This window comes from Amblyomma maculatum, chromosome 1 (genome assembly GCF_055883805.1).
Source record: "Amblyomma maculatum isolate TAMU_Amacu chromosome 1, ASM5588380v1, whole genome shotgun sequence".
In the NCBI taxonomy this organism is placed as follows: Eukaryota; Metazoa; Arthropoda; class Arachnida; order Ixodida; family Ixodidae; genus Amblyomma; species Amblyomma maculatum.
The window spans coordinates 322,346,161-322,373,322 of record NC_139344.1 but is presented as its reverse complement, the minus strand read 5'-3'; the positions used below and the strand labels follow the sequence as shown (position 1 = coordinate 322,373,322).

The 27,162-nt window shown below is 49.1% G+C and overlaps 1 protein-coding gene across 4 annotated transcripts in view; it reads right to left on the bottom strand.

Moving 5' to 3' along the window:
- Nucleotides 1–27,162, bottom strand: part of siz (Brefeldin-resistant Arf-GEF family protein schizo) — a 58,730-nt gene that overhangs the window by 13,361 nt on the left and 18,207 nt on the right. For all 4 annotated transcript variants that reach the window (XM_084580309.1, XM_084580373.1, XM_084580337.1 and 1 more), the window contains exons 4-6: nt 17,333–17,560; nt 10,992–11,246; nt 4,768–5,160 (exon numbers count right to left, since the gene is read on the bottom strand). In XM_084580309.1, the coding sequence (XP_084436435.1) occupies nt 4,768–5,160; nt 10,992–11,246; nt 17,333–17,560 (876 nt within the window). The remainder of the gene's footprint in view (nt 1–4,767; nt 5,161–10,991; nt 11,247–17,332; nt 17,561–27,162) is intronic.

Sequence of the window (27,162 nt, the reverse complement as noted above, 5' to 3'; positions counted from 1 at the left end):
CGCACACATGAAGCAGCGCTCAAACCGGAGCATGAAAGGGGTGCCTCGATCAGTGCGATTCAAACTACATACTTGCGAGCATTTACGCGTGCTGCTTTATAGTCAAAGCTTCTCCCGCTTTAAAATTTTTCCCAGCCTCTCGCATAGAATAGGAATTTGAGCAATATTGTAGCTAAGCGAGAGACCGACATCGGCACTGCTACGAGCAACAATTGTCGTCGGACAGCAAGTTGGCGACAATGGCATGTTTCCAAATATTTCGTGTTGGCGCGGCGTGAAAAGATTGCCAAAACGACGCAAACATGTTTACGGATGCAGTTGACTATAGTGAACTAGATATAGTTGACCAATTCTTTCCGCTGTGTGACTGCGCCATGAGAGCATGTGGCGGAGTTACACTGTAAACAGAGTAGACGACGCGCCTGCTCCTTGATGTCACGAGTTTTTGGCGTTAAAAACCTGGCAACTACGACATGAAACCAAAACTGCTGCATACTAATAATACGACAATAAATTAATGCAATTTTGGGCTTCTAACATCGTGCTCTATGCTTACAGAATCGCTACAGACTATTTGCAACGCAAAAGTACAGCACAAAAAAAATATATACAGTGAAAAAGCAGCGACATTCAAGCCCCGCAAAGCCGCACATGCCACGCCTCCACTTCCTGACACTGCCGCCTCGTGTTGTGAATGTTCGACCGTTTCACCCCTCTTATTCCTTGGTGCACTTTTATTCTCTTACTTTCTGAACGAACCGTGCTGCATTCTTTCCATATTTTTTTCCCATACGAGTTGCATGCTTTCCCTCACAGCTTCAAAGCTTACGTAAAGTTGGCTTCTCCTCAGTGCAGGTGAGCATAGTGGCAAAGCCATTAAAGAAAGCATTCTGTGTTTAATATATAGAAGTCGAATCTCGTTATAACGAAGTAGTATGAGGCACGAAAATTTGTTCGTTATTTCCATTATTCACTATAAAAGTGCGTGCCCAAATTCCTGTAAATAAGCTTACTAATAAAACGATACAAAATGCGCACTAATATGGACAATATTTAATTAAAGTTTGGTATAAACATGAAATCTCGCTTTTCATTCCATGTTGGAGAGGAAAAGCAAACACTAAGAAGGGATGTTGCCTCCGCGCACAATTTGAGCGATGGAGCCAGCGGACTCGGGGAGCGTAGCCGGCGCACACTGGTCGGTCATAGTGGCAGGGGCACGGCAGGGGCTCACGCCATGACGAGGCAATAGTGATGACATGCCATTCACATGCCTGTCAGCCGTTGCATGGCCGGACTCTAGCAGCGGCGATGGCGACGCTAGAGTCCGGCCAAGGCCGTTCACAATGGTGGAACTGGCAACTGGCTTCTGGTAGCAGCTTTTGTAGCAGCAGAAATCGCAGTTTGTTGCAGAAAGTTCAAGTTTTGTAGCAGGAAAAATGGCATTTTGTAGCTAATATTTGAGCTTTTGTAGCAGAAATAAAAATGTTTTGTTCAAATCTTGAGACAGTTAAAGAGGGCTTGTTTTATTTCTGGAACCCAATTGCTCAGATGTTTATAACGACCATATCCATGCAAAAACAAGCTTCAAGCTCAATTACTGTCTAAAGTGCTGTTCTTTCCTTAAAAAGCTCCAAATTAAGCAAACAGGAGGTTTTGCTAAAAACAAAGCAGGTTTTATTCAGAGGGAAGGCATAACAAGACATGCAACTACACTATAAACACTGTAGTCTTGAAAAAAGGTAACTAGTTGTCTTAGTATAAAAACTCTGTAGAAATTCAGAACTGCCACTTCTAAAACCTGCAACTTTAAAGCCCTATTTCTTCTCTTGCCTTGATGACTCCAGCTTGGACAGTGCCGCTGCGAGCCTTTCCTGTCCATTCTTCGGAAGGGCTTCTCCACTCTCAACGTCTGCAAAATTTTTAGACTTGACGCCTTTTGAGAAAAGCAGCTCAGCATTGGTGCTCATAATCATGGCCAGTCTGATCTCTTCCTGTACCTTTTCCTGATTCTGACCTCTTTTCTGGTTGTTCTTATGCTGTACATCAGGGTAACGTCGAGGCGCCTTTTCTATCAAGATCCGTGCTGATTGGAGGGAAAGAGGGAAGGTTTGGTTTGGTTTGTGGAGTTTAACGTCCCAAAGCGACTCAGGCTATGAGAGACGCCTTAGTGGAGGACTCCAGAAATTTCGACCACCTGGGGTTCTTTAACGTGCACTGACATTGCACAGCACACGGCGTCTTGCTTTTCACCTCCATCGAAAAGCTGCTGCCGAGGCCGGGATTCGATCCCACGTCCTTGGGAACAGAAGTCAAGCGCCGTAACCACTGCGCCACCCCGGCGGAATGGAAAGAGGGAAGTATGATACTTTTGCAGGTCCTGGGTGGAGATTTTATTTTTTTTCCTCGAGAGAGGCGCACTGCTGGCGCTGCTCAGTCAAAAGGCACGATGCGCGGGGATGTAGAGTGAGTGCTGGTTCTGTGCGTTCACAATTTTTGATTTCGGTGGTTTGGCTGGGTGGCTGGTTAATCAAAGCGACGCAGGGACTCCGAATTGTGAGTCTGCTTTGTTGCAGCACACTGCAGGATTGTGCGTATGCTTTCCTCATTGCAATGAAAACGTCCAAGGGTACTTACTGACCGTATATGGAGCTGCAAATATATTGAGGACCCCCTTTTTTTTTTAATAACGTTGTTTATTGCCTCAGGGCATAACGAAATATGTAAAAAAATTGAAAGGAGTATTAAATGAAAAAAGGTTGGCTGTTCTAATAAAGTTCAAGAGAGAGCGATGATAAGGCCCTTGCATCCAAGCAATGTACGAAGATGAGTTGTTCGGCGAAAGACCCACTGCCGTCAGGTGCCGAAATCTCGCCGGCTTCAAAGCCGGGCAAACCCACAAGTGGTGAATATCTGCCTCATGCTTTTGTGACTTGCAAACAGGACATCCTGAACGTTGATATAAATATCGATATTGAGGCCATGATCGTGTTGCAGCAGGGGCGAGGGCAACCCCGACTCTGATTATGTACCTACGCAAGAGCTATTTGCACACGCGCACCCACACACATGCTGTTTTGTAGTGACGGAAAAGAAATAACTGTCAAGACAGATAATCTTCTAAAGGGAGCGTAAATGTTGACGTTTGGAATTAAGCTGTGAAATTATACAAGGTGTTTCATATAAGGGGTTGAACTTAAGGCACAAAAGCGGCCAACAGAGTCTAGTGCGCACACAGAAGCAGTGAAATCCTTAGCGCTCCCTCGGCAGCCTGCTACTCAGCTGCCATCGCAGCCCATACCTCACTGGTACAAGAAAGGAAAAAAAAAGGTGAGCAAGCGTGCATACTGCTCCAGCTGTGCAAACCGTTGCTCGTTTGAAACGGTGCCGTCTGCGTTGGCTAGCCTGTTTGCACATCCTTTGCACACACACACACTCACGCACACGCCCAGGGCAGCTAGAAGCCTCCAAACGTTTGAACGTGCTTTGACCCTTCGACGGCCAGCCTGCCAGCTCCTCCTTTCACCCTTCCCGCGCAATGGACTTGCGAGATATCTTGCAGCTCCCTCTCATTCCCTCCCAGTAGACCAAAGAGGGAAAAAACACTGGCGGGATAAGTAACTTCGACAAACGTTTATTTTGTGTCACGTGATTATCCGCACAGGACCTGTAAAAATGTTCTTCCACCCTGCACAGTGTTGCCAGCAGAGGTCAGTTTGGTTTCGCGACAGTTCTGTTTCGCTGTCTACCGAGTTAATCAGCGCCTTTTGGCGCAGGCGTGGTGCGGAAGTAGGCAAAAAATCAATTTTGTAGCAGCATGTAGCAGGATTTCTGATTTGGTGCAGTTTGGCGCAATTGGCGCAGCAGTTTCACCACTGTCATTCATGACCTCCGAGATCACCGCGCACAGAGGTGTGATTTCAGAGGCCATGGGCTATTGTGCTAGTTTTTGTAGCTGCCGCTAGATGTCACTTCTGTGGCAGGCAATTCAATTGACTGAAAAATTGCGTTTGATTTTTTTCCGGCTTCTTTACGCATTTTCTTTTGCTGTTTTAATGCAAAAGAACCGCTTCATTATTACTGATCTAGCATCAAATTTTGAAATTTTTTCTTTGTTATACAGAAAGAACTCCCAAAGAAAATAAACCATAGACCAACCAGACTTTGATTTTAGTTCGTTTTATCCGATAATTCGCTATATTTGTGTTCGTTATAGCGGAGTTCGACTATACATTTTTTTTCAATAAAGAAACATTTGCCTAGCGATCCTAGGTAACACACCTGCGGTGATGTCAGTTCATGGAAAGTATGTCGCCATAGGCAGACACTTTACTATAACAAATTTTTATCAAAAAAGTCTTTACTACAAATGGGAAAATGTACAAACAACTATGGAAGATGAACTGGGACTTCAGTTTCACTTTGCTATACCAGTGTATTTACTATATCCGAATTATCTATAGCGGCGTTCTACCGTACGGGGCAAGGTCATTCCGACCCTTCGAGGAAAATAAGTTGCACCCTGATTAGCATAGCTTAAGCTCCAATACTATGTATGTGCACAAAAAAGCATTCATATAGCCATATTTAGGCACACGCTACACTATGGTTATTTAAATCATTTGTTAAATTTTCTTTTTTACAAGACCTCTGATGCTTGTTACAACAAACTGGTCCTGAAAGAGTTTACCTATACCAAGGTTAACTACCTTGATATAGTGTTGTATCAAAAAAGGAAAACTGGACAAGAGGGAGAGCATCACTTACGGGTCGTTTCCCAACGATGGACTGTTGCACTTTAAGCACCTGGCTGACATGGTCCGAACCGGGGCGAAATGGATGAGCCTTGATGCGTTCGTAGATGCCTGCGAGCATGTCCCGGTCAAGGTCACGACCCTCGTCCACCCCACGCAGGTTGCGAATATAGTCCTCAAGTTTCATGCGCTTGTCAGCTTTCACAGAGGGCGTATGCAGATCAGTGTTGAGCAGCACCACAGAGAAGGCAAGCACGAACAGTGTGTCAGGACTGGCCAGTTTGGCCACGACGTCCGGATTGCAGCGTGCATATCGCTGGCTGAACACCTCGACTAGCCGCTCTATCTTCTGAGCCTCCCCAGGCAAGAGAAAGTGGCTCTGGAAGCGCCGCAAGGCCAGATCCACCTGCAGAGGCAAGTGGAACAACTAAGCCTCCATCACCCACCCAAAACAGTATGCAAAAAGGAGCGTTCACTGTCCCAGTATCATGCATGAATTAATAAAACAATGTGCACCAAAATAAACACAAAAAGTGCAAGAGAACATTCCAGATCCACACACCAAAAAACTCTACCACATCGCAATCAGTAGACTTTCTTAAAGACAAACTTGAAAGTGCCAGGGAATCTCGTTTTTTTTAAAAGGTAGTTTTAACAGAAGTGTCCTTAAAAGAAACGTATGGTTGGTTGGTTTATGAAGGTTTAACGTCCCAAAGCATGCTGTAAAAAACGAGGGAAACCTTAAGGCGATGAAGAAGAAATTGGGCATAGGCAAAAACCAGATGTATGCGATAAGGGACAAGGCGGGCAACGTCATCACGTATATGAACAAGATAGTCAAAGTAGCCGAGGAGTTCTATACAGATCTCTACAGCAGCCAAAGTAGTCGGGACCGTAACGAGATTGGCGGCAGGGAAAAACAGTCAGACGTTCCACCAGTGACGAAGGACGAGGTCAAGAAAGCATTAGAAACTATGAAAAGGGGGAAATCAGCTGGAGAGGATCAGATAACTACATATTTGCTATCGGTGGGGAGTGATGACGACAGGGATGTCCCCAAGCGACACAATGTTTTTCAGGTTGGAGGACTGGCACTTGGTTTGTACTTCTATCAAGAGGTCACCATTTGCAAGTTTTGATACTTTATATCCAGGGCCCAGGTCTTTAGTGAGACACTTTGACACTATGAAAGGGGAGATTTTTCGAGCGGGTTTTTGTAGCTCCTCGCTATGTATGACATGGAACTTTGGGAAAGTTTCTTTTGTTTTCACAAAGAAATGGCTTGTAGCATCGGTCCGCCCTCGTTTGTTTGGAGGGCGATCATTTGTTTGGGAGAAAGAATCCATGAAAGGGTTCGTGTTTTCGGTAGCTGTGCCTGCCACCCACCATGGAGCCCAACGAGGGGACGGGACAGGAACTTGCAAGAAGTCCTGCCCACGCCAGCAGTACACCGCTACTATAACCAAATATGGGCAACTCAGGGTAGCTACTCCACACAAGGTTAACCCTCGCCGCCAAGAAAAAAGGAAAAACAAGAAGTGAGGAGGAGACAGGACAGTGCTGAGAAAAGAGATAGGAAAGTGAAAGATGAAGTGGAGGACAGGAAAAGGCGACTGCCGACTTCCCTCGGGTGGGTCAGCCCGGGGGTACCGTCTATGGGAAGCGTGGGCCAAAGTGGTGTGTTGCCTCCGCCGAGGGGCCATAAAGGTCCAAACACTCGGCATCGGCTCAACCACCAGGATCCCCTTTTCCCCAGACACGGCGATGCCACGCACGGCTAAGTGTGGGTGCTGGGGTCCGTGGTGTCGCACAGTACACACAAACACCTGCTTTAACAGGTTCCCCCTGCGGGGTCTGCGTTCTTTTGAGTGCACGCAAAGAAAACGCGCGTACAGCACAACGATAAGAAAGAATGACTCGCAAAAAAAAAATAAAGAGAGAGAGAGAGAGAGAGCTGCCACTTCTTAACATCCGCAGGCTCCATAGCCTTGTCAGCCGCCAGCGCCGCCGCGCGCAGAGGGTTCGCAACACACGCTGGAGAAAGCGTCCGACGTCTCTCTGAAAACTGGCTGAGCTGGCTTGGCGTATGCGTTGCGCGTGCTGAAGGAGAGATAGCTCGGCAAAAGAATGGGCACACCCACGCACATGGCTTGCAAACGCCATGTGTTGGCGCGCGGGAAATGATAACTGCAGATGCGCGCGCGGCGCTGCCCGGGCCAGCCGTCGCCGAACTGTCCGCTCTCATTCCTTCCGCGCGTGGCTTGAAAACGTCACGCGGCAAACGGCCAAGGGTGATGCGATCGATCGTCTTTAGGGAAGGCACTTTCCAGTGCGGAGTTCGATATATCGAACGACCGGTGAAATTGAGTTCGATATATGACGCTGCTTTCTTATACTTTTACATGGGATTTTCAAGGGGATATTCCGTGAGTTCGATATAACCAAAATTCGATATATCCGGGTTCGACTGTATATAGTGGCTGCACAGCAACCATAGTTCTGCATAAAGAAAGCAACAAAATTCCCATAAAGAAAGGTGTTAGGCAAGGAGACACAATCTACCCAGTACTATTCACAGCTTGCTTAGAGGAAGTATTCAGAGACTTGGAATGGGAGCAGTTAGGGATAAGGGTAGATGGAGAATACCTCAGTAATCTGCGATTTGCTGATGACATTGCCTTGCTAAGCAACTCGGGGGATGAACTGCAAATAATGATTGATGACCTAGACAGGAAAAGTAGAAAGGTAGGCTTGAAAATCAATATGCAGAAGACTAAGGTAATGTTCAACAGCCTCGGGAAGGAACAGCAGTTTACATTAGGCAGCGAAGTATTGGAAGTAGTAGGCGAATATGTCTACTTAGGACAGGTAGTAACCGCAGATCCGGACCATGAAAAGGAAATAACAAGAAGAATGAGATTGGGATGGAGCGCATTTGGCAAGCACTCGCAGATTATGACTAGTAGCTTACCGGTATCGCACAAGAGGAAAGTATACAACAGTTGCATCTTACCTGTACTCACCTATGGGGCTGAAACGTGGAGGCTAACCAAGAGAGTTCTACTTAAGTTGAGGACAACCCAGAGGGCTATGGAACGAAAAATGGTAGGAATAACATTAAGAGATAGGAAGCATGCAGAGTGGGTCAGAGAAGTAACTTAAGTTACTGACATTCTAGTGGAAATTAAGAAGAAGAAATGGGCATGGGCAGGACATGTAGTGCGAAGAGAGGATAACCGATGGTCGCTTAGGGTAACAACTGGATTCCAAGGGAAGGAAAGCGTAGCAGGGGGCGGCAGAAAGTTAGGTGGGCGGATGAGGTTAAGAAGTTCGCAGGGGTCAAGTGGATGCAGCTAGCACAGAACCGGGTTAAGTGGAGAAATATGGGAGAGGCCTTCGCCTTGCAGTGGGTATAGTCAGGCTGATGATGATGATGAACGTCCCAAAGCGACTCGGGCAATGAGAGACGCCGTAGTGCAGGTCTAGAAATTTTGACCACATGGGGTTCCTGAACTTGCACTGACATTGCGCAGTACACGGGCGCCTTGTTCTTCGCCTCCATCAAAGCCGCTGCTGTGGCAGCAGAGATTCGAGCTAGCATCCTTGGCCACCGTACTCGATCGCCCTAACCCCTGCGGCACCGCGGCGGGTTAAAAGATGTATGAGCCTGGTAGGTATGTCCAAATACACATCACAAAAAAGCAACCATAAAATAGTCTTGCCGGCAGGGGAGGTACTATCAGTAGAGCATTTATTGCATTATGCGAGAAGTCAGTTAAGACCAACGAGCTATGTGGTGCTACAATATCACATTTCTCTCTTTTCTTTTTCTCCCTGTATTCCACAGCGGCAATTTTTTATTTTCTCAGCAATTTTTGCTTCCTAAGCTGCTCAGCAGTGTGACCACACATGCCTGCTTTTACTTTAACGAGCAGGCACACCATAAGCCTTTGTGTACGCAGTAGGAAATGCATGTGGTGCCAATATCTGGCCATCTCTGAACCATGATTATGCATGTTTTTAAGTTATTAAGCAGAAAGTTAATAAGCTGGTGCATTTAATACATGCAATACTTTGTCTGTGGGAGGCAATGTGACACACACGATGCTAAAATCATACCCCTTCAGAACTTTGCAACAGCACAGGCATGATGATGACCAGCCTTTTCCATACTGGCAAGAAAGCGTGCTCCTGGAAAGTGGCTGTAACGTAAACTCAGCAGCAAAAACACGGCCGGCCTAATCTACGAGAACAGGCCAAGCACTATTTATTTTCGCTTTTACAAGCTTTGTGCCAGCCTGTGGCAATGGCAGCTATTGGCTATGAATCAACCAGCCAAACGAATATATCATATTTACTCGCATAATGCTCGCACCCCCAACATTGGGCGTCAAAAATCAAATTTTTTTCTTCCTCTCATAATCATCGCGCCACCAATGTTACCACCGCGAGAGTCGTCTGCTAGTAGTAACAAGCGCCATCTTTGGAGCGCTACTGAACCTAGCTGGCCTTGTTGTGTGCACGCGCTGCCAGGCGGTGGTAGCGTGCTCAAGTAGATCATCATCATCATCATCGATTATGCTCGTCGCTTTTTTTTTTTTTTTTGCCATGATGCTCATAGTCATTGTTATTTTGCGAGGTGTCTCCACGTCTCGTTGTCATTGTTCCTTCGTTCCGTCCGTGTTACTTGCGTTGTTCCACCATCCACCGCGTTCTTGGTGTCGCATCGTGGTGGAGCGGTACGCAAGTTATACAGCTGCTTTTAAGTTGAAAGCTTTCAAGAATGGGCTACAGCATACCAACCGCGCTGTCAGCAGGCACTTCGATGTCGAGTTCTGCGTAGTGCGCTACTGGAGACAGTAATTGCAGTGCCGATACGGACTCGGATCAAGTCTTTGATCAAGAGTAGAACTGTATGGTCTGCTGTGAGCATTAAACCACGGGACGCGGGAAGTGATGACGATAACAAGGGTAAGTTCTGCTTGAAAGTAATGTTTTGGTTATATTTACAATAGCTGACTTAAGAATCCTGATTCGCACCTATCTAAATTTGCTTTTAGCGCTCCAAAACATTTGCTTGAAAATTTTTCCCGCATTAATTATTGCATCCCCCAACTTAGCATCAATTTTCTGCAAAAAGAAGTGCAAGAATTATGCGAGTAAATACGGTAGCTGGCAGTACACATCATAACTGTGTGGCATTTCAGATGTTCACTGGTCACACTGCACGTTTCCCTCACTTCCAGCCGCATGATTCTTTCACTGTGCCACAACGTGGTGCTCGTAGTCATTTGCGCATCATGCAATGAAGCCACCTCACGTTCGACACAAGCTGCTTGCGAGGGTACACCCATCAGCACTGCATCGCACTGTCAAAGATGATAGGGAGGCCATTAACACTTTCAAGCAGCTATGCTTTGACATTAATGATAGTATGCTCGCATAAAGTATTGATGGGAATGCAAAAATAGTCTTTGTTCCATTCCCTAGCTTTCATCTAAAAAGCAGACGACCATTGCCCAGTCTTTCACTAAATAAATTTACCATGCTACGAATGGTCCTTTTCAATTTTTTCGAGGTCATCCCAAACTTTTTTTCTAGTTCCGTGAAGTTCAAATTAAATATGTTTTTACTGCAGTTGTCATTCTTCACCACAAAATTTTCAAAATTCCAGCGACCACTGGGAGTACGGAAACAGGGAGTGACACCCATGTTTAACACAATGTTCTTTCTGCATAAACCATGAAATATGGGAATGTGACTGCACAGCCCTCTTACTGCAGGTATTTCAAATATGATAACACAGAACAAAAATTTATCTGTTGTTACAAAGAGATAGTTTCCTAAGTCACATTCCCCTATAGGAGCACAACTTGAACCAGAATGAATACACTGTTGGAAAATTAGGTAATATGTGTCTTAAAGTTTAAGTACAAACAAAGCTGAGTAAGAACTTCAAAAGTTGACTATTCAGGCAGTATTCCGGTTCAGGCTGGAGAACGTGTTGAAACATAATGGAGTGAAGAGAAGTGTGAGCTCGTACAAACAAGAATGAGACCAGACAGAGTGAAAAATAGGTATAAGATTGGAGACTTTCTGGCTATTTTGAGAATTCGAGGGCATCTCTTAGGTTGCCATGGTGGAGGGGGGTCAGAAGAATCTGCGCTGCTAAAGCCCAAAGAAATTTATGTGCCCCTGACTGGGCTACTACAATGAATGGCAAGGCGGGGTGGGTACCTGCATGCCAGCAAAGTCCAGTTCCTCGACGAAGCACTCGAGCACGCGGGCATTGAAGGCCCCCTGCAGGTCGCCTAGATACTCGCCAATACGCATCTTGCTCAGGCCCTTGCGTGAGATGAGGAAGCGGGCCACTGCCTGAGGACAGGGGTCGAGGAAGCTGCGATCGACCAGGTAGCGAATGCCCTTCTCGGGCCGTTTGTTGAACAGGTTCAGCCCCACCCGGTATTGGCGCTTGCGCTGTGCCTCACTCCCCTGCAACAGGATGCACCATTCTCAAGCATGCCACAGTCCCTTAGAGCATCATACACCAGTTATATGGGTTTTATGGCGCATAAGCGACTGTAGCTATCATGCGCCAAACACAATCTGCACACACTGACCTACAGAACATGTGTGCACAGATGTTGCATATGGCTCGGGGGAACAAGGTGAGTTGCCCGCAAAGCTGCAAGAAATGCATGCATAGCTGTTCAATTCTGCAAACAATTATAAAGGTAGAGCTTAGATGATCAAAATTTACAGAAACTGTACAACAGAATAGTAAATATTATTGGGTATGTAAGGTGTTTATAGGAGCACCAAGACCGCAAGCAACGTCCGCAAACCAAAGCGACGGGGGTAGCGTTCTAATCAACAGGGCAGTGCCAACAAGGCTCCGGCTCCACTTCGTCTACCTCTTCGGGTTGGCGCGCGAGCTGATGGCGATCGGGATTACTACAATACCCCCCGGCGGAAAAGGAGCCATCCTGGCGACTCATGGTGAGGAAAGGGTAGGGGGATCATAATACGGCTTGAGGCGGTCGACATGTACAGTTTCTCGGCCGCGGCGGCGATGATCTGGAGATGGGTTCAAGGGCTCTACTACGTAATTGACGGGAGAAGATTGTTCAAGAATGCGGTAAGGTCCATGATAGCGCGATAGGAGTTTGGATGAGAGGCCAGGTGCAGAGGAAGGCACCCAGAGCCAAACGAGGGCACCTGAGGGATATGAAGGCGCTGGATGTGTAGGGTCCCGGTTATGCTTTTGTTGAGCCTGGTTCCCCGTTGTGAAGGAGCGCGCCAATTGTCGGCATTCTTCGGCAAATGTGTGCGCTTCAGACAGTAGAGTGGTCTCTGAAGCGTCGGGTTGGTAGGGCAAGATAGTATCCATGGTGGACGTGGGTTCATGACCATATAAAAGAAAGAAGGGGGAGAACCCAGTCGTAGTCTGAGTAGCCGTATTGTAGGCGTACGTTACGAAAGGCAGCACTTGGTCCCAATTAGAGTGAGCGCTATCAACGTACATGGCTAGCATGTCACTAAGAGTGCGATTAAATCGCTCAGTCATGCCGTTCGTTTGGGGGTGATACGCTGTGGTGCTCCGGTGAATGATCTGGCACTGTTTGAGGAGGGCTTCGACAGTGTCGGACAGAAACGCACGTCCGCGGTCACTGATCAATTCTTTCGGTGCGTCGTGACGAAGAACGAGGCGATGCAGAATGAACGAAGCAACATCCCGTGCGGTGGCAGACTGCAAGGCCGATGTTTCCACGTAACGGGTTAGGTGGTCAACGGCTACGATGACCCAGCGGTTGTTAGCCGACGTGGTCGGAAGCGGGCCATACAGATCGATACCGGCACGGTCAAAAGGGCGGCTAGGGCAAGGCAATGGCTGCAACGGAGCGGCTGGCTGAGGGGATGGATTCTTGCAACGTTGGCAGGCGGTACAGGATCGGATATACTGACGAATGAAGCGGTACATGCCGCGCCAGTAATATCTCATACGCAGTCGAGAATAGGTTTTCATGACACCTGCATGGCCGCATTGGGGATCGGCGTGGAAAGAGGCGCAGATTTCAGCATGGAGATGTCGCGGAATCACGAGAAGCCACTTTCGCCCTGTAGGATGGTAATTGCGGCGGTATAAAAGTCCATCACGAGTGGCGAAGTGGTGGGCCTGACGACGAAGTGCACGTGACGGAGACAGCTCTGCGGGCGTAGACAGGAATGTTAAGAGGGAGGATATCCATGGATCCTTCTGCTGCTCAGATTTCATGTTAGCAATGTTGAGCGGCGACATATCGTAGGCACAAACGAAGCCAGCCGTCGAGTCATTAGGAAGCAGTGAACGGGAAAGGGCATCAGCGTCGGTGTGCCTGCGTCCAGATCGATAGATGACGTGGATATCGTACTCCTGAAGACGTAGCGCCCAGCGGGCGAGGCGGCCGGAGGGGTCTTTGAGGGAGGATAGCCAACAGAGCGCGTGGTGGTCGGTAACAACGTAGAATGGGCGACCGTAAATATGAGGACGAAACTTGGTAATGGCCCATATGATGGCCAGACACTCCTTTTCAGTCACAGAATAGTTCGATTCCGCTTTCGTGAGGGTACGACTAGCGTACGCGACGACATACTCGGAATATCCAGGTTTCCGTTGAGCAAGATCAGCGCCCAGACCTACGCCGCTTGCATCAGTGTGTATTTCGGTCGAGCAGGCAGGGTCAAAATGGCGGAGTATAGGGGGAGAGACCAGTAGACGGCGTAGTGTACTGAACACAGCATCACAGGCTGGTGACCAAGAGGAGAGGTTCGGGCCTCCGGCGAGAAGTTGCGTTAAAGGGGCGATGATACTGGCGAAGTTGCGGATAAAACGGCGGAAATACGAACATAGACCGACAAAACTGCGAAGTTCTTTCAAGGTTGTGGGCTTGGGGAAGTCTGAGATGGCACGAAGTTTGGTAGGATCCGATAGAACGCCATCCTTGGATATGACATGACCAAGTATTGTGAGCTTGGTAGCGGCAAAGTGACATTTCTTCAAGTTGAGCTGTAGGCCGGCTTCAGTAAGGCACATAAGGACACGCTGAAGGCGCAGAAGGTGGGAAGGGAAATCTTTCGAGAAAACGACAATGTCATCTAGATAACAAAGACACGTTTCCCATTTGAGCCCACTGAGAACGTTATCCATCATTCTCTCGAAGGTGGCGGGGGCGTTGCACAGTCCGAACGGCATCACATTGAATTCATACAATCCATCGGGAGTGATGAAGGCTGTTTTCGGGCGGTCAGCGGAAGCCATCGGTACTTGCCAATAGCCAGAGCGCAAATCTAGCGACGAAAAGAACTCCGCTCCTTGCAAACAATCTAGCGTGTCGTCAATTCGTGGTAGTGGGTAAACATCTTTGCGGGTTATCTTATTCAGACGCCGGTAGTCCACACAGAAGCGGATCGTGCCATCTTTCTTCGTCACCAACACTATTGGGGAGGCCCAAGGGCTATGAGATGGTCGTATGATGCCTCGTTGAAGCATATCGGCGACATTGTCACAAATGGCGCGGCGCTCAGTGGACGACACGCGATATGGTCGCTGCCGCAGGGGAGCATGAGGACCAGTGTCGATTGCATGAGAAACGGTCAAGGCACGGCCCAAGGAAGGCTGGGACACGTCAAAAGATGCACTGAAGCGCTGAAGGAGGGCGACTATTTGGTCCCGTTGGGCGGACGGAAGGTCGGTCGCGATAGCTCGATGAAGGGCGTCGACAGGAAGCTCATCACTCGTAGCAGCACAAGACGTCAGGGCAGCGACGTGAGGAAAAACTTCAGGTTCGGAGAACATGTAAGTGCGATCAGGGTCCAGCTCTTCAATGTAGCCGAGGCACTCCCCGCGAAGAACAGCCGTTGGGCAGGGAAAAGGGTTGGAAGCATAGATGACACAGCTGCCATCAGAAATTGTTAGAATGGCGAAAGGAAGAAGGAGGCGGTTATGGTGGGCGGAGGCGAGTTTGGGCGTAAAGAGAACAGGACTAGGGAGGGCAGATGTCGAGATAAGGGGAACGAGAACAGAAGAAAAGGGAGGAATGTCGGTGTCTGCAGCTACAAGGAGTTTAGCAGGGCGCACAGGCGGGTCACACAGGGAAACATTACACACAGGGGAAAGCTCAACTTCAGCACGGGCACAATCACAGCACTGTGAGTTGACAGAAAGTCGTAGCCGAGGATGATGTCGTGGGAGCAGTCGTAAAGCACCACCATCTCGACGAGATACGTAATGTCTTTGATGCAAACTCGTACCGTGCACGCTGCCACAGGGGTGATGCGCTCTGAACTGGCCATACGAAGCGAAAAGGCAGAAAGCGGCGTCGTGACCTTGCGAATTTTGCGGCGAAGGGCATCACTAATTACGGAAACGGCAGCACCTGTATCCACCAGCGCAAGAACGGGAAAGCCTTCTACGAACACTTCAATGACGTTGGCGGGAGAAAGCGGAGGACTTAACGAGTTCGTCAAACGCGCAGTTCTTGCCTCCGGAACTGCGGCATTCAGTTTTCCCCTTGCGTAGGGTCCTGTCGCCGGACCATTGGCGAAATGGAATGTCGGCGAGGCGAAGGCGAACGGCGTGTCGAGTACTGAGCCCGAAGTGGAGACGATCCAGAAGAGACGTTGCTCAAGGGCGGCTCGGGATCGTAGTGGTACTGACGGACTGTGTTCTCAGGATGAAGCGGGCGCTGACGGCAAAGGCGAGCAACGTGACCCGGGAGCCCGCAAGCATAGCAAATTGGGCGATTGTCGGCAGTTCGCCATGGGTTCGTAATGCGGCGTCGCGGTCGAGGGATCTGAGACTGAGGGGCCATGAAACGAGGTGGAGCATAAAATGTAGGGCCGTTCTGGTACGACGATGTTGGAAGCGGACCGCGCGTTCCAGCGGTTACTTGAGCGTAAGTGAGTAGTGCTTGCACAGGAGCGATGGGAACACTAGAAGGCAGCGCTTCGGCGACTTTCTCCTCGATAACTTGGCGGACAGCCGGCGAGATGGATGGCGCGTTGGCCAGCGCTAATTGCGAAGTGCAGACGGTCGGCTGAACTGGGTGGAGGAGGGACAGCTGGCAAGCAACTTCTTCGCGGATGAAGTCTTGGATATTCTGCATAAATTGAGACTGTTCCGCAGACGGCGTAGCCAGTGCCAAGCCAGCAATGCCGGCAGGTGTGGCAGCCCGCCGCGTAGAAGCGCGTTGCTTTCGTAGCTCGTCAAACCTCTGGCACAGTGTTATAATGTCGGATACGGAAGTAGGGTCTCTGGCCGACATCATATAGTACGCATCATCAGTGAGACCTTTTAGAACATGTGTGACTCTTTCGGGCTCGGGCATGGACGGATTGACCCGCTTGCAGAGGTCAACCATGTCCTCAATGTAGCTAGTAAACGTTTCTTCGGGACATTGAAGCCGTGCATGGAGGCGTTGTTCGGCGCGGAGTTTACGTACCGCAGGACGGCCGAAGACATCCGCGAAGTTCTTCTTGAAGACAGACCACGTCGGAAGATCGGTTTCGAAACCACAGATTCACCACGTCCGTGAGGTAGAAGAGGACGTTGCTCAGTTTGATGGAATCGTCCCAGCGGTTGTAAGTGCTGACGCGCTCGAAAGAGGCCAGCCAGTCGTCAACGTCGTGGTCGTCGGTACCACTGAAGAAAGGTGGGTCACGGGGGCGTTGTGCCCCGGGACAGATGATGGTGGCAGGAGTGGCAGGAATGGGCGTCGATGGTTGGCTGGGAGCGTCCTGCATGGTTGTGACCGAAGGCGGTAGCGTGCGGTTCCGAAGTTCCAGGGTGAAATTTGCGAGGAGGACTGGGGCAACGACCGAACCTCCACCAAGTGTAAGGTGTTTATAGGAGCACCAAGACCGCAAGCAACGTCCACAAACCAAAGCGACGGGGGTAGCGTTCTAATCAACAGGGCAGTGCCAACAAGGCTCCGGCTCCACTTCGTGTACCTCTTCGGGTTGGCGCGCGAGCTGATGGCGATCGGGATTACTACAGGTATGACACGATAGCATAGGCTACGAGCACATATATAAAGCACCAGTTTGACCAAGCAGTATACACGCATGGTCTAGGGGTAACCTGACTGCAGGGGTCTTGGCATGCTGATTCTGACATCACATGTAAAAGGAGAGGCCCGAGTTGCAGCTGCTGCGAAATGTAATGTCAGGCAGCCCTACGTCAGTGCTCAGCCTTGTCAGCTGCCAGTACCTCCTGTCAGTGCCATGCTCATGGGTTTGTGCCCACAATGCCGACAGCAGATTTTTGGTGAACGGGGCCTTTAATGCTATCTCGTTAAAATATCACAGCTACAATGCAAGTATTTTAAGGAGAATAAACTTTCTGCTGTTCAATGTTTACTGGCAACACAAAAACAGCTTAAGTGTGCAGTAACAAGTTCATCTCCCCACCATCTCTCCTCCCTTTGACATTTCCTTCGAAGAAAAAAGCCACATATTGTGCCACAAAAACGAAAAAATAAAATAAAAATAAATAAAAAATAAAACTACAGCACAGAACTTCTGCGTTTACAAAAAACCACCTTGGTGCCCAGAGAGTCCTTGGGACTGCCGGGCCCCTGGTGTGGGTAGAGCAGGAGCACATCAGAGGCTGGCGGCGAGCACGAGTAGGCAGGGCAGTCCACGCTGTCCTCGCTGTTTTCCGAGATGTTGCTCAACCGTTTGTCCTCTGGTCGGGATGAGGGCAGGGCAGGCTGGCCACTACCATTGGCTGGGGCTGCTGACGAGACCACCTGACTGCCACTGGATGCCTGTTAAAGGAAGGGCAACCAGCAGAAATTATCTCTGCCATATTCTAGTTTCATACCAATTTCACAAGAAAAAAAAAATTTTTTTTTTCATAATTTTTAAGGTCCTGACAGTAAATTCAAGAATGTCAAGCAATGTGTTTAGTGTAGAGCACTGCACAGATCTTATAGCCCACAGTTTGAAGCCCAGCTCAGCCCAGCCGGGGCCCATGGCTCCAAGCTAGGGTTGGTCCCAGGCTCACGTGGACCAGGCCCGGCAAAGTTAGGCTGCACAGACACCTTAAACATTTACTGCTTAACCAGTACTTAAGAATAAATCAAAATGAGAAAACAGCCTTACAAAATATTCTCAGCAGAGAAGGGTACAGTTATAGTACACACAGAAGCAGATTAGGTCAAGAAATTGGGAAGACATTTTATTTAAAGTTATCGTGCACAATGTACATTTAAAAGCTGTGAATTACAGGCATTTTAAATATGACTCCTTATTAAAAATTAGCTAGTGGTCCAAGTTCTTATTCCTAAAGCAATATGCTTTTATTTAATGCCCTTTCTCAAATTATAAACTTTTTTTTTTGGGGGAGGGGGGGGGGGGGGAGACAAATGCAGACAATCAAAGGCAATCTTTGAGCAGACGGCTGCCTGCCGAGGAATCAATTGAAGGTCTTCAGGCAGCTCTAATGAGGCTTCAAATGTGCAGTTCTTAGCAGTAATGCAAAAACAACAAGATGGAGCACCTTCTCCTAGATTCGTGCTTGTGCAAACGAACCGCATGTCATGCGTTACGGAGCCCTCACTGTAGCACAGCGTGCTGCTGCTGGGTTTTTTGCCTTCTTTTTTGAACTTCATTGGCTTGTGTCGCTGAACAGCGACAGGCGTGCGCACCCGAAGTTACTCAAACAGACCACCGGGTGGTGCTGATCTACAAATGAGCTTTCTCTCATTCAACATGAACCAAAGTACTAACAGTGGTTTATTCATAAGCCACTGGACCGAATTTAGCGGCGGGATTCCTTCATTTCTGAAAGAAGCCGTACAGAGCTAGCCCCAGCCTGGCCTGGGCCCAGCCCAGGCCTGTAACGTCAAGCCCGAGTCTGATCTGGGCCCGGCGGAATGGCAAATTTTCCGCGAGCAGGCCCGAGCCCATGCAGTGCTCCAGTATAGTGCGTTAGACAGAAAATAAAGCTTTCAACACACTTTAAACAAAAAGATTGAAAAAAAAAAAAAAAGCCCTTATCCTAAATTACTAGTATTTCACACACTAACTACTTCAGTTTCATTGCATGTTATTGAGAATTGTTAAATATCCCTATACTAGGTGACTAAGTTCATTGTTAGTACTAGACTGCAGACTCAACCACAGGCTGCCAAAAAAGCATATTGGAAAGTTTTTTGGAGTTATTAAAAGCAGTGAGAGTACAGCAGACTACAGCAAAAAAATGTGCCCTATCCTTTTTGTTCCAGGCTGATTTGAATGGATAAACATGAATTCTTTTTCACTAATGCACATATCTGAACTGCGGTGCTTTACTTGGGCAGCCTTCAAAAAGAAAAAAAGTGTTTAGGATGGCTCAAAACAAAATGAACAGAATGAGAAGAGCTTAGAGGTGGCTGCAAGAGTCACGAGCAAAATGCATTAAGGGTAAGCAAGCACGAAATTTGCCTAAAATGAGGGATGGCTTTTATTTCCCAACACATTGTCGAAACAAATGTTTTGCACAATAGGCATGCTTTTCAGATCAAATATTTTGTTTTTTCTGAAAGGGGTTTTACTGAGGATTCAACAGGGAATATAGCCCTCTAAGCTGCACGGCGAACAGCACAAGAACACAGTCCGTCTAGGCACAAACCAGTGAGCTCGAGCAGCGCAGCGGCACTTCATCGTTCTCTTCCTCGTCTTCGTGATATCTGCTCTTTGTTCACTACAATTTCCCCGGGAGCGAAGAGGAGCCATCCTGGCGACCTATGGTGAGGGTAAGACGAGCGGGTCGTAGTACTTTTGAGGCGGCTCACGTGCGCAGTTTCGCGGCCGCGATGACGCATGTCCAAAGAAGGAGTGAGTGGCTTCATGATATAATTTACAGGGGAGGTTTGGTGAACGATGCGGTAGGGGCCGTGGTACTCAGTTCGAAATTTCGATGACAATCCTGGTGGGGTGCCAGGAACCCAGAGCCAAACAAGGGATCCTGTAAGGAAAACATGTGGTGTCTGTTCTTTGTCGTGACGATGCTTTTGGCGGCCTTGAGATCCCAATGTTAAACTGCGGGCCAGCTGGCGACATTCCTCCACATGCTTTGCAGCGTCGGAAAGGGGAGTCCATTCGGAGGAGTCTGGACGATATGGTGATATAGTGTCCATCGTGGACTATGCCTCACGCCCATAAAGGAGGAAGAAAGGGCTAAATCCGGTGGTTGACTGCGTGGCGGTGTTGTAAGCGTACGTCACGAAAGGAAGAACAGCATCCCAGTTAGCCTGATCGGCGGCAACATACATTGTGAGCATATTTCCGAGTACGACTGAAGCGCTCAGTCAGCCCGTTAGTTTGAAGGTGATAGGCTGTGGTGGTCCGACGACATTCGGCCAGTAGAGCTTCAACGACGTTGGAAAGGAAGACACTGCCTCTGTCACTCAGCAGCTCACGCGGCGCGCCATGGCGAAGAACAAAATCATGAAGCAAAAACGGGGCAACTTCACGGGCAGTAGCGTCAGGTAGGGTGGCGGTCTCCGCAGATTGGGCGAGGTGGTCGATGCCGACGATAATCCAGCGGTTCCCAGAGACCGTGCAGGGAAGTGGCCCGTAAAGATCAACGCCAGCGCGACCAAAAGGACTGGCCGGGCATGGAAGGGGTTGTAAGGGGCCAGAAGCATGAGGTGTGAATGACTTGCGGCGCTGACAGGCGATGCAGGAGCGGACGTATTTGCGAATATAGCCGTACATGCCGCGCCAATAGTAGCGTTCAGAAATTCTTTCAAACGTCTTGACTGCACCAGGATGAACACACTGAGGGTCGGCATGGAAGGAGGCACAAATTTCATGTCGTAAATGGTGGGGAATGACGAGAAGCCCCCGTCGGCCATCAGGCATATAATTGCGGCAGTAGAGAAGACCGTCTCGTAGGGCGAAGTGTGGTGCTTGACGGCGTTAAGTCTGAGAAGGCACAGCGTTGGGAGAAGTGGACACAATGTCGATAAGAGATGCGAGCCACGGGTCTCTGCGCTGCTCCGCAGGCATATCAGCGATGGTTAGAGACGAGAGGACGGGATCAGCATCATAGAGCAAGCAGGTTCACTGGATAGGGGAGGATGAGACAGAGCGTCGGCGTCCATGTGTTTACGGCCACAGCGATATACAACACGGATGTCAAATTCCTGAAGGCGGAGAGCCCATCGTGCGAGGCGGCCGGACGGGTCTTTAAGAGAGACGGCCAACATAACATGTGGTGGCTTGTGACGTCAAACTGGCGACCGTACGGGTAGGGTCGGAATTTCGTTAGTGCCCACAGAATTGCCAAACACTCCTTTTCCGTAACTGAGTAGTTGCATTCAGCTTTAGAGAGGACACGACTAGCGTACGCGACAACGTATTCGTGAAAGCCGTTTTTCCGTTGAGCCAAGACAGCTCCGAGGCCAACGCCACTCGCATCAGTATGGACCTTGGTGGGTGCTGTCGGGTTGTAGTGGCGAAGGATTGGCGGCGATGTCAAAAGATGGCGCAATGCGGTCGCACTCGGCCGCCAGGCAGTTAAGTCACTGTTTCCCCCGAGTAGCTTCGTCAGGGGTGCAATAATAGAAGCAAAATTCTGCACAAAGCACTGAAAATACGAGCACAGACCTATGAAGCTTCTAAGTTGCTTGAGTGAGACCGGTTTAGGAAACTGCGCCACTGCGCTCAGCTTGGTCAGATCAGGGCGAACAGCTTCCTTAGAGACGATGTGACCCGAAATTGTCAACTGCTGGGCACCGAAGTGACATTTCTGAAGATTCAGTTGTAGGCTAGCGTCAGTAACACAAACCAAAACTTGCCGCAAGTGCTCTAAGTGCGTAGCGAAGTCGGTGGAAAAGACAACAATGTCATCCAAGTAGCAGAGGCAGATGTGCCACTTGAACTTCCGCAAGATGTTATCCATCATCCTCTCAAATGTGGCGGGCATATTGCACAGACCGAAGGGCACCCTATTAAATTCATAGCGGCCATCCGGCGTCACAAATGCGGTCTTCTTTCTGTCACAGGCAGCCATTGGCATTTTCCAGTAACTGGAACGTAAATCAAGAGATGAAAAGTACTCGGCACCTTGGAGGCAATCAAGAGCGTCGTCTATACGAGGAAGGGGGTAATAATTGTCCTTGTGGGTAATTTTGTTGAGGCGCTGGTAGTCGATACAAAAGCGAAACGAACCATCTTTCTTCTTTACTAGCACCACTGGTGAAGACCAGGGGCTTTGAGATGGACGGATTACACCACGTTGTAGCATGTCTTCAACTTGCTCATTGATCACGCGACGCTCTGCCGCTGACACACGATAGGGGCGCTGTCGAAAAGGAGAGTTAGAGCCGGTCTGAATGTGAAGCGCGACTGCGGAAGTGCGACCAAGAGGTGTGTGGGCGGCGTCGAACGCGCAGCGAAACGTCTGTAAATGGGCCACAAGCTGCGCCCGGTAGGTGGAAGCAAGAGCGTCATCGACGGTGGTTCGGAAGAAGTCGTCTGGCATTGAATCAGGCGTCGGATCGGACTGCAGAGCATCGATGTAGTTACTACAGTTAGTCTTGGAGGCGTCCAGGTCAGAGAGAAGGTGGGCTGGTTGAATAGAATCGGGAGATTCCCCACGCAGCAGAGTAATTGGGCGCGGAGACGGATCGTAGATGAGTAGCTTCGTGAAGCCACCATGAACGTCGAGAACAGCAGATGGCAGTGGCAGGTGCTTGTGATGGATGAAGGATGCAGACGGCATAAATAAAACACTAACGGCTGACACGGCAGGATACGAAAGAGGCACAAGGGCACAAGCCTCTGGTGCTACAGTTGAACCTGGAATCTCTGGAACATCTATGTAATGAATTCCTGAATTTAACGAAGTTTTTAAATTCCCCAATGCCACACCCATTGAAGCCAATGTATTTTCGACCTCTACGTAACGAAGGAGTTGCGGCGGTCAACCTTGGTGTAATGAACTTGAGCTTTTACTGAAAATTTGGCCAAAGAAATGCATTAATTTAGTGAATATTCGAACTCTAAGAAGCCAGCAGCTACGTGAACGCCTGTAATCGCAGATATCAAACAAAATTGGCGATGATGATGATAGTGTAAAGAAGACAAAGAACGGAAAATGCTGCGGCATCGCCATCACCATCGCTTGGCTCCGGCGCCCATCTCTCGTGCTGAAGCTGTACCCTGCGGCTGGCAATTCGACCCTGCTCTGCCCGAATTACTGGCAGCGCTAGACGTTCAAACGAACTATTAAATCCACATCTCAATAGTATTATCTTCTAGTGCCGCTTCGTGGCTAACGCAGCAGCTTCCTTAGGCGTTGGTAGTGTAGTGCAACACCAGGTGGCATTAGTAGCTGCAGTTGATTTCTTTGTTGGTACTGTATGTGCGTGTAGCACATGCAATTTTTGCGCACGTTGTGCATTCGCCAGCACTTGCAATTTTTGCGCACATTGTGCATTCGCCATCTTGTCTGTTGTTCTGCGTCTCGTGAACGTCTCGTGTCAGCGGATTTGCGGTGTTGGTTCGCCCGACGTGTTTCGGAAGTGCTAGGCCAGCCTTTCTGACTGTATTCGTGGGGCTCCGCTTGTATCTGCGGCGTCAGTTCGTCGTGATGAGTTCAACGGCCAGAAAACGAAAAGTTTTGTCATTTCAAGACAAACTTGCCATTTTAAATGCGGTCTCCGTGGGCGAGAAGAAGGACGTCGCCGATTGTTTCAACATCCTAGCGAGCACTCTGTCAACAATTTTGAGTGCGGAAGAGAAGATTAGAAGTGCAGTAGAATCTGGAACAAAGGCTACGAAAAGATTAAAACTCAAAATATGATGATGTGGACAAGGCAGTGTTCACGTGGTTTTTGGACACGTGAGCCAGGAATGTGCCCATAAGCGGAGCGATATTACAACAGAAGGCGAAGGATTTTGCGTGCATCTTGGGCCATGATAACTTCAAGGCAAGCAACGGGTGGCTACAAGGTTTCAAGAGCCGACTCAATGTCATCGGGAAAGTAATCTGCGGCGAATCTGCCTCTGCAGACAGCGATGCTGCTGCTTCATGGGTGGCTGACACGCTTCTTGGAATACTGAGTCGTTTCGAAGCGGCTGAAATCTATAAAGCCGACGAGATTGCTCTCTTTTATCAGATGCTTCTGGGCCGCACGCTAGCACTTAAAGGAGATGAATGCCGCGGCGGAAAGCAGAGCAAACTCTGCTTAACAGTTCTACTGTGCATCAACCTCGACGGCACTGACAAGAGAGTCCTGCTAGTTGTTGGAAAAAGTGGCCGTCCCAGGCGCTTTAAGGGGACGAAGCGTATGCCTGTGAAATACATGGCAAACTCTAAAGCGTGGATGACTCAGGCAATATTTCTGAATGGCTGAAAGACTTCAACCAGGATGTCAAGCGGCAAGGCCGTCAAGTTTGCCTGCTTCTGGACAATTGCGCTGCGCACCACGTTGAAGGCCTGCAGCTGTCTCACATCGAACTGCACTACTTCCCGGCTAACTGCACATCACTAATACAGCCGCTGAACAAAGGAATAATCAACAGTTTTAAATGCTGTTACCGGCGCCGACTGATACAGAAGCTTCTTCTGAACATCCGTCTGAAACGGGAGCTGAAGATCGATATTAATCAGTAAGTTGAAATGCTTGCTGCCTCCTGGCAAGAAGTGAGGGCAGAAGTTATTAAGACGTGCATTATAAAGGCAGGTATTACAAAAAAACGCACAGGCTGGTGCCGGCGACGAGGAAGAGGAGACTTCAGCTTCATCTGATGTGGCCGAAGTGTGGGATGAGCTACGCAGCAAAGGTGGTGTCCCGACGACGTTGACCTGAGAGCCTTTTTGTTTGCTGACGCCGCCGTAGCTGCGGAAGAAATGAATGATGAGGCACTTGACGAAAGTGTTCAAAATCCCAATGTCTGTGATGATGGTTCCTGGGAGCCAGATCCGTGTGATGTGCCCACAGCGAAGGAGGTGACGAACGCAATCGATGAATTGCGCCGTTTCGTCGGCTCGTACGATGACGGAGCATTGCATGATTTAGATTCATTGGAGCGCCGTGTTGTGCCTTCGCTCGTGCGGAAACAAGCAGAGATTACGCAGTTCTTTACTGTAAAATAAATGCCTGAAGGGTGAGTTCACCTTCACTGATATCTGAAGCCTTTCAGTTTTGTTTCTGCATCATTCATGCGAGCCTCATACAAAACCTGCATGTAACGAAAAATTGCAAACTTTTGTCAACTTCGTTATATCCAGGATCAACTGTACGTCAACAACTTCAGCGATGGTGAGCTTTTGAGGACACACTGAACGGTTGTTGTCGAGCAGTGCGTCGCACAGTGTGCAATCGATCACGGCATTATTTTTAGACACGAAGTCCCATCCGAGGATCACGTCGTGGGAACAAGATGACAAAACTACGAACTCGACACTGTACAAAAAGACCTTCAATGACGACACACTCTGTACATGCTGCTAAAGGTGCAATCCTCTCTTCACTGGCAGTGCGGAGCGACAAACCGTTAAATGACGCAACTTTTTGTAATCGTCGGCAAAGTCGCTCAAGAATCGCAGATACTGCAGCACCCGTATCGACCAGAGCATATACAGACAGACCATTGAGAGATCACTATAACGTTCGTGGGCAAAATATGAGGCCTTGAGCTTTTCGCCGAGCACGCAGTTCTCGCCTCAGGAACCGCGGAACTTAGTTTCCCTCGTCAGCAGGGGGTGGTCGCCGGCGCATTGGTGACAAAGACCGGCGACGTGGAGAAGGAGGACGATGGGTCATATATGAACGCTGTTAGGCAGCGTATGCAGGCGAAGAAGGAGCAGAACGAAGCAGCGGTGGGGAGTACTCCAAAAACGCAGGCTCGGGAGGCGCAGCCATGAGACGACGGCACCGACGGGCCACATGTCCAGGGCAACCACAGTAGTAGCAAAATGGGCGTTTGAAGTGCGCCATGGGTTGTAATAGCGCGGAGCCGTTTGAGGAAGCAGTGCATGGCGTGGGACAGGCTGCATGGGCGGTAACGGCTCAGGCGGAGGTCGCGCAGCCGGTGCAGTGTAGGTCAAAAGGGCTGGAACAGAAGCTTCAGGAAGCGTGGGAAGTGCTTCTGCGACTTGTTCGCTTCAAACTTTGGCACCAAAAGAGAGGGAGCGTCAGGACGATGGGGAACGAGGGACAGTTGACGGGCAACTTCTCGAACAAAGTGCTTTATTTGTGGCAACAAGGAGGACTTTTTGCGTCAGGTGTTAAAGCTGCAAAGCGAAGAGAGCGAAGAACAAGTGATTTTACGGCGCTTGCGTAATTCCTCCAAGTTTTGGCATGCATTGATTACGTCAACGATGAATATCGGCAAAACTAGTCTTGAAAGCAGACCACGATGAGATATCGGCCTCGTGGTTGCCAACCACAGGTTGGCAACATCTGTTAGGTAGAATATGACTATTTAATTTGAGGCCGTCGTCCCATTTGTTGTGAGTACTGACCCGCTCATATGAGGACAGCCAATCTTCCATGTCATGGTCGCCGGTTTCGCTGAAGATAGGAGGGTCCCGTTGGCGCAAAGCTCCAGCGCAGAAGACTGGGGACGAGGAGCCGTTTGGACTAGGAGTGGTAGCGTCGGTCATGGCTGTTGACGGTAGTGTACGGCTAAGGAGCTCCACGGCGGACGGAAATTCTCATCTCCATCAAGTGAAAGAGGTTTTACTGAGGGTTCAACAGGAAATATAGCTCTCTGTAAGCTGCACAGCGAACAGCACAAGAACACAGTCCGTCTAGGCACAAACCAGCGAGCTCGAGCAGTGCAGCGGCACTTCGTCGTTCTCTTCCTCGTCTTCATGATATCCGCTCTTCGTTGACTACATTTCTTTTAAACATTATCCCTCAAGCACTGACGAGGTTTTCTTTGTCAGCATTGCGGTAACCAAAGATTCCAATGGCGTTGCCTGGTGCTCATCTGTGTTCAAAAGTGGCAGCTCTCATCATGTCCTGGTGTCGTGCCATAGCCTCCTTTATACACTCTGTGCCTGGCAACTCCGCGCTCCGCCGCCGCCGCTCCTCCTCCGTTGACAAGTTACGCCGCTGGCTGCCGAGAGATGGCGACAGCGATGTAGGGTCACCCTCGCCAGGCGAGTGCCGGGTGCGCCGTGTTGCAAAGCGATTCAGATAGCCACGCGCTGCCGCTTTCTCGCTGTTTCGTGGACTGTTTTGCAGTGTGCAAAGTCATGCTTCTACTTTTCTCTGCCTTTGGGTGCTGCAGGAATACAGCATTGCACTAACTGGTAAGTGCCAGCTTTGCTTTAATTGTCCTTCCGGCAATCGCTGCGTAGTGTTCAGCTGCTTTGAGGCTTATAAAATATAGTGACAGCACCAAGCACTGTTTATTAAGCGTC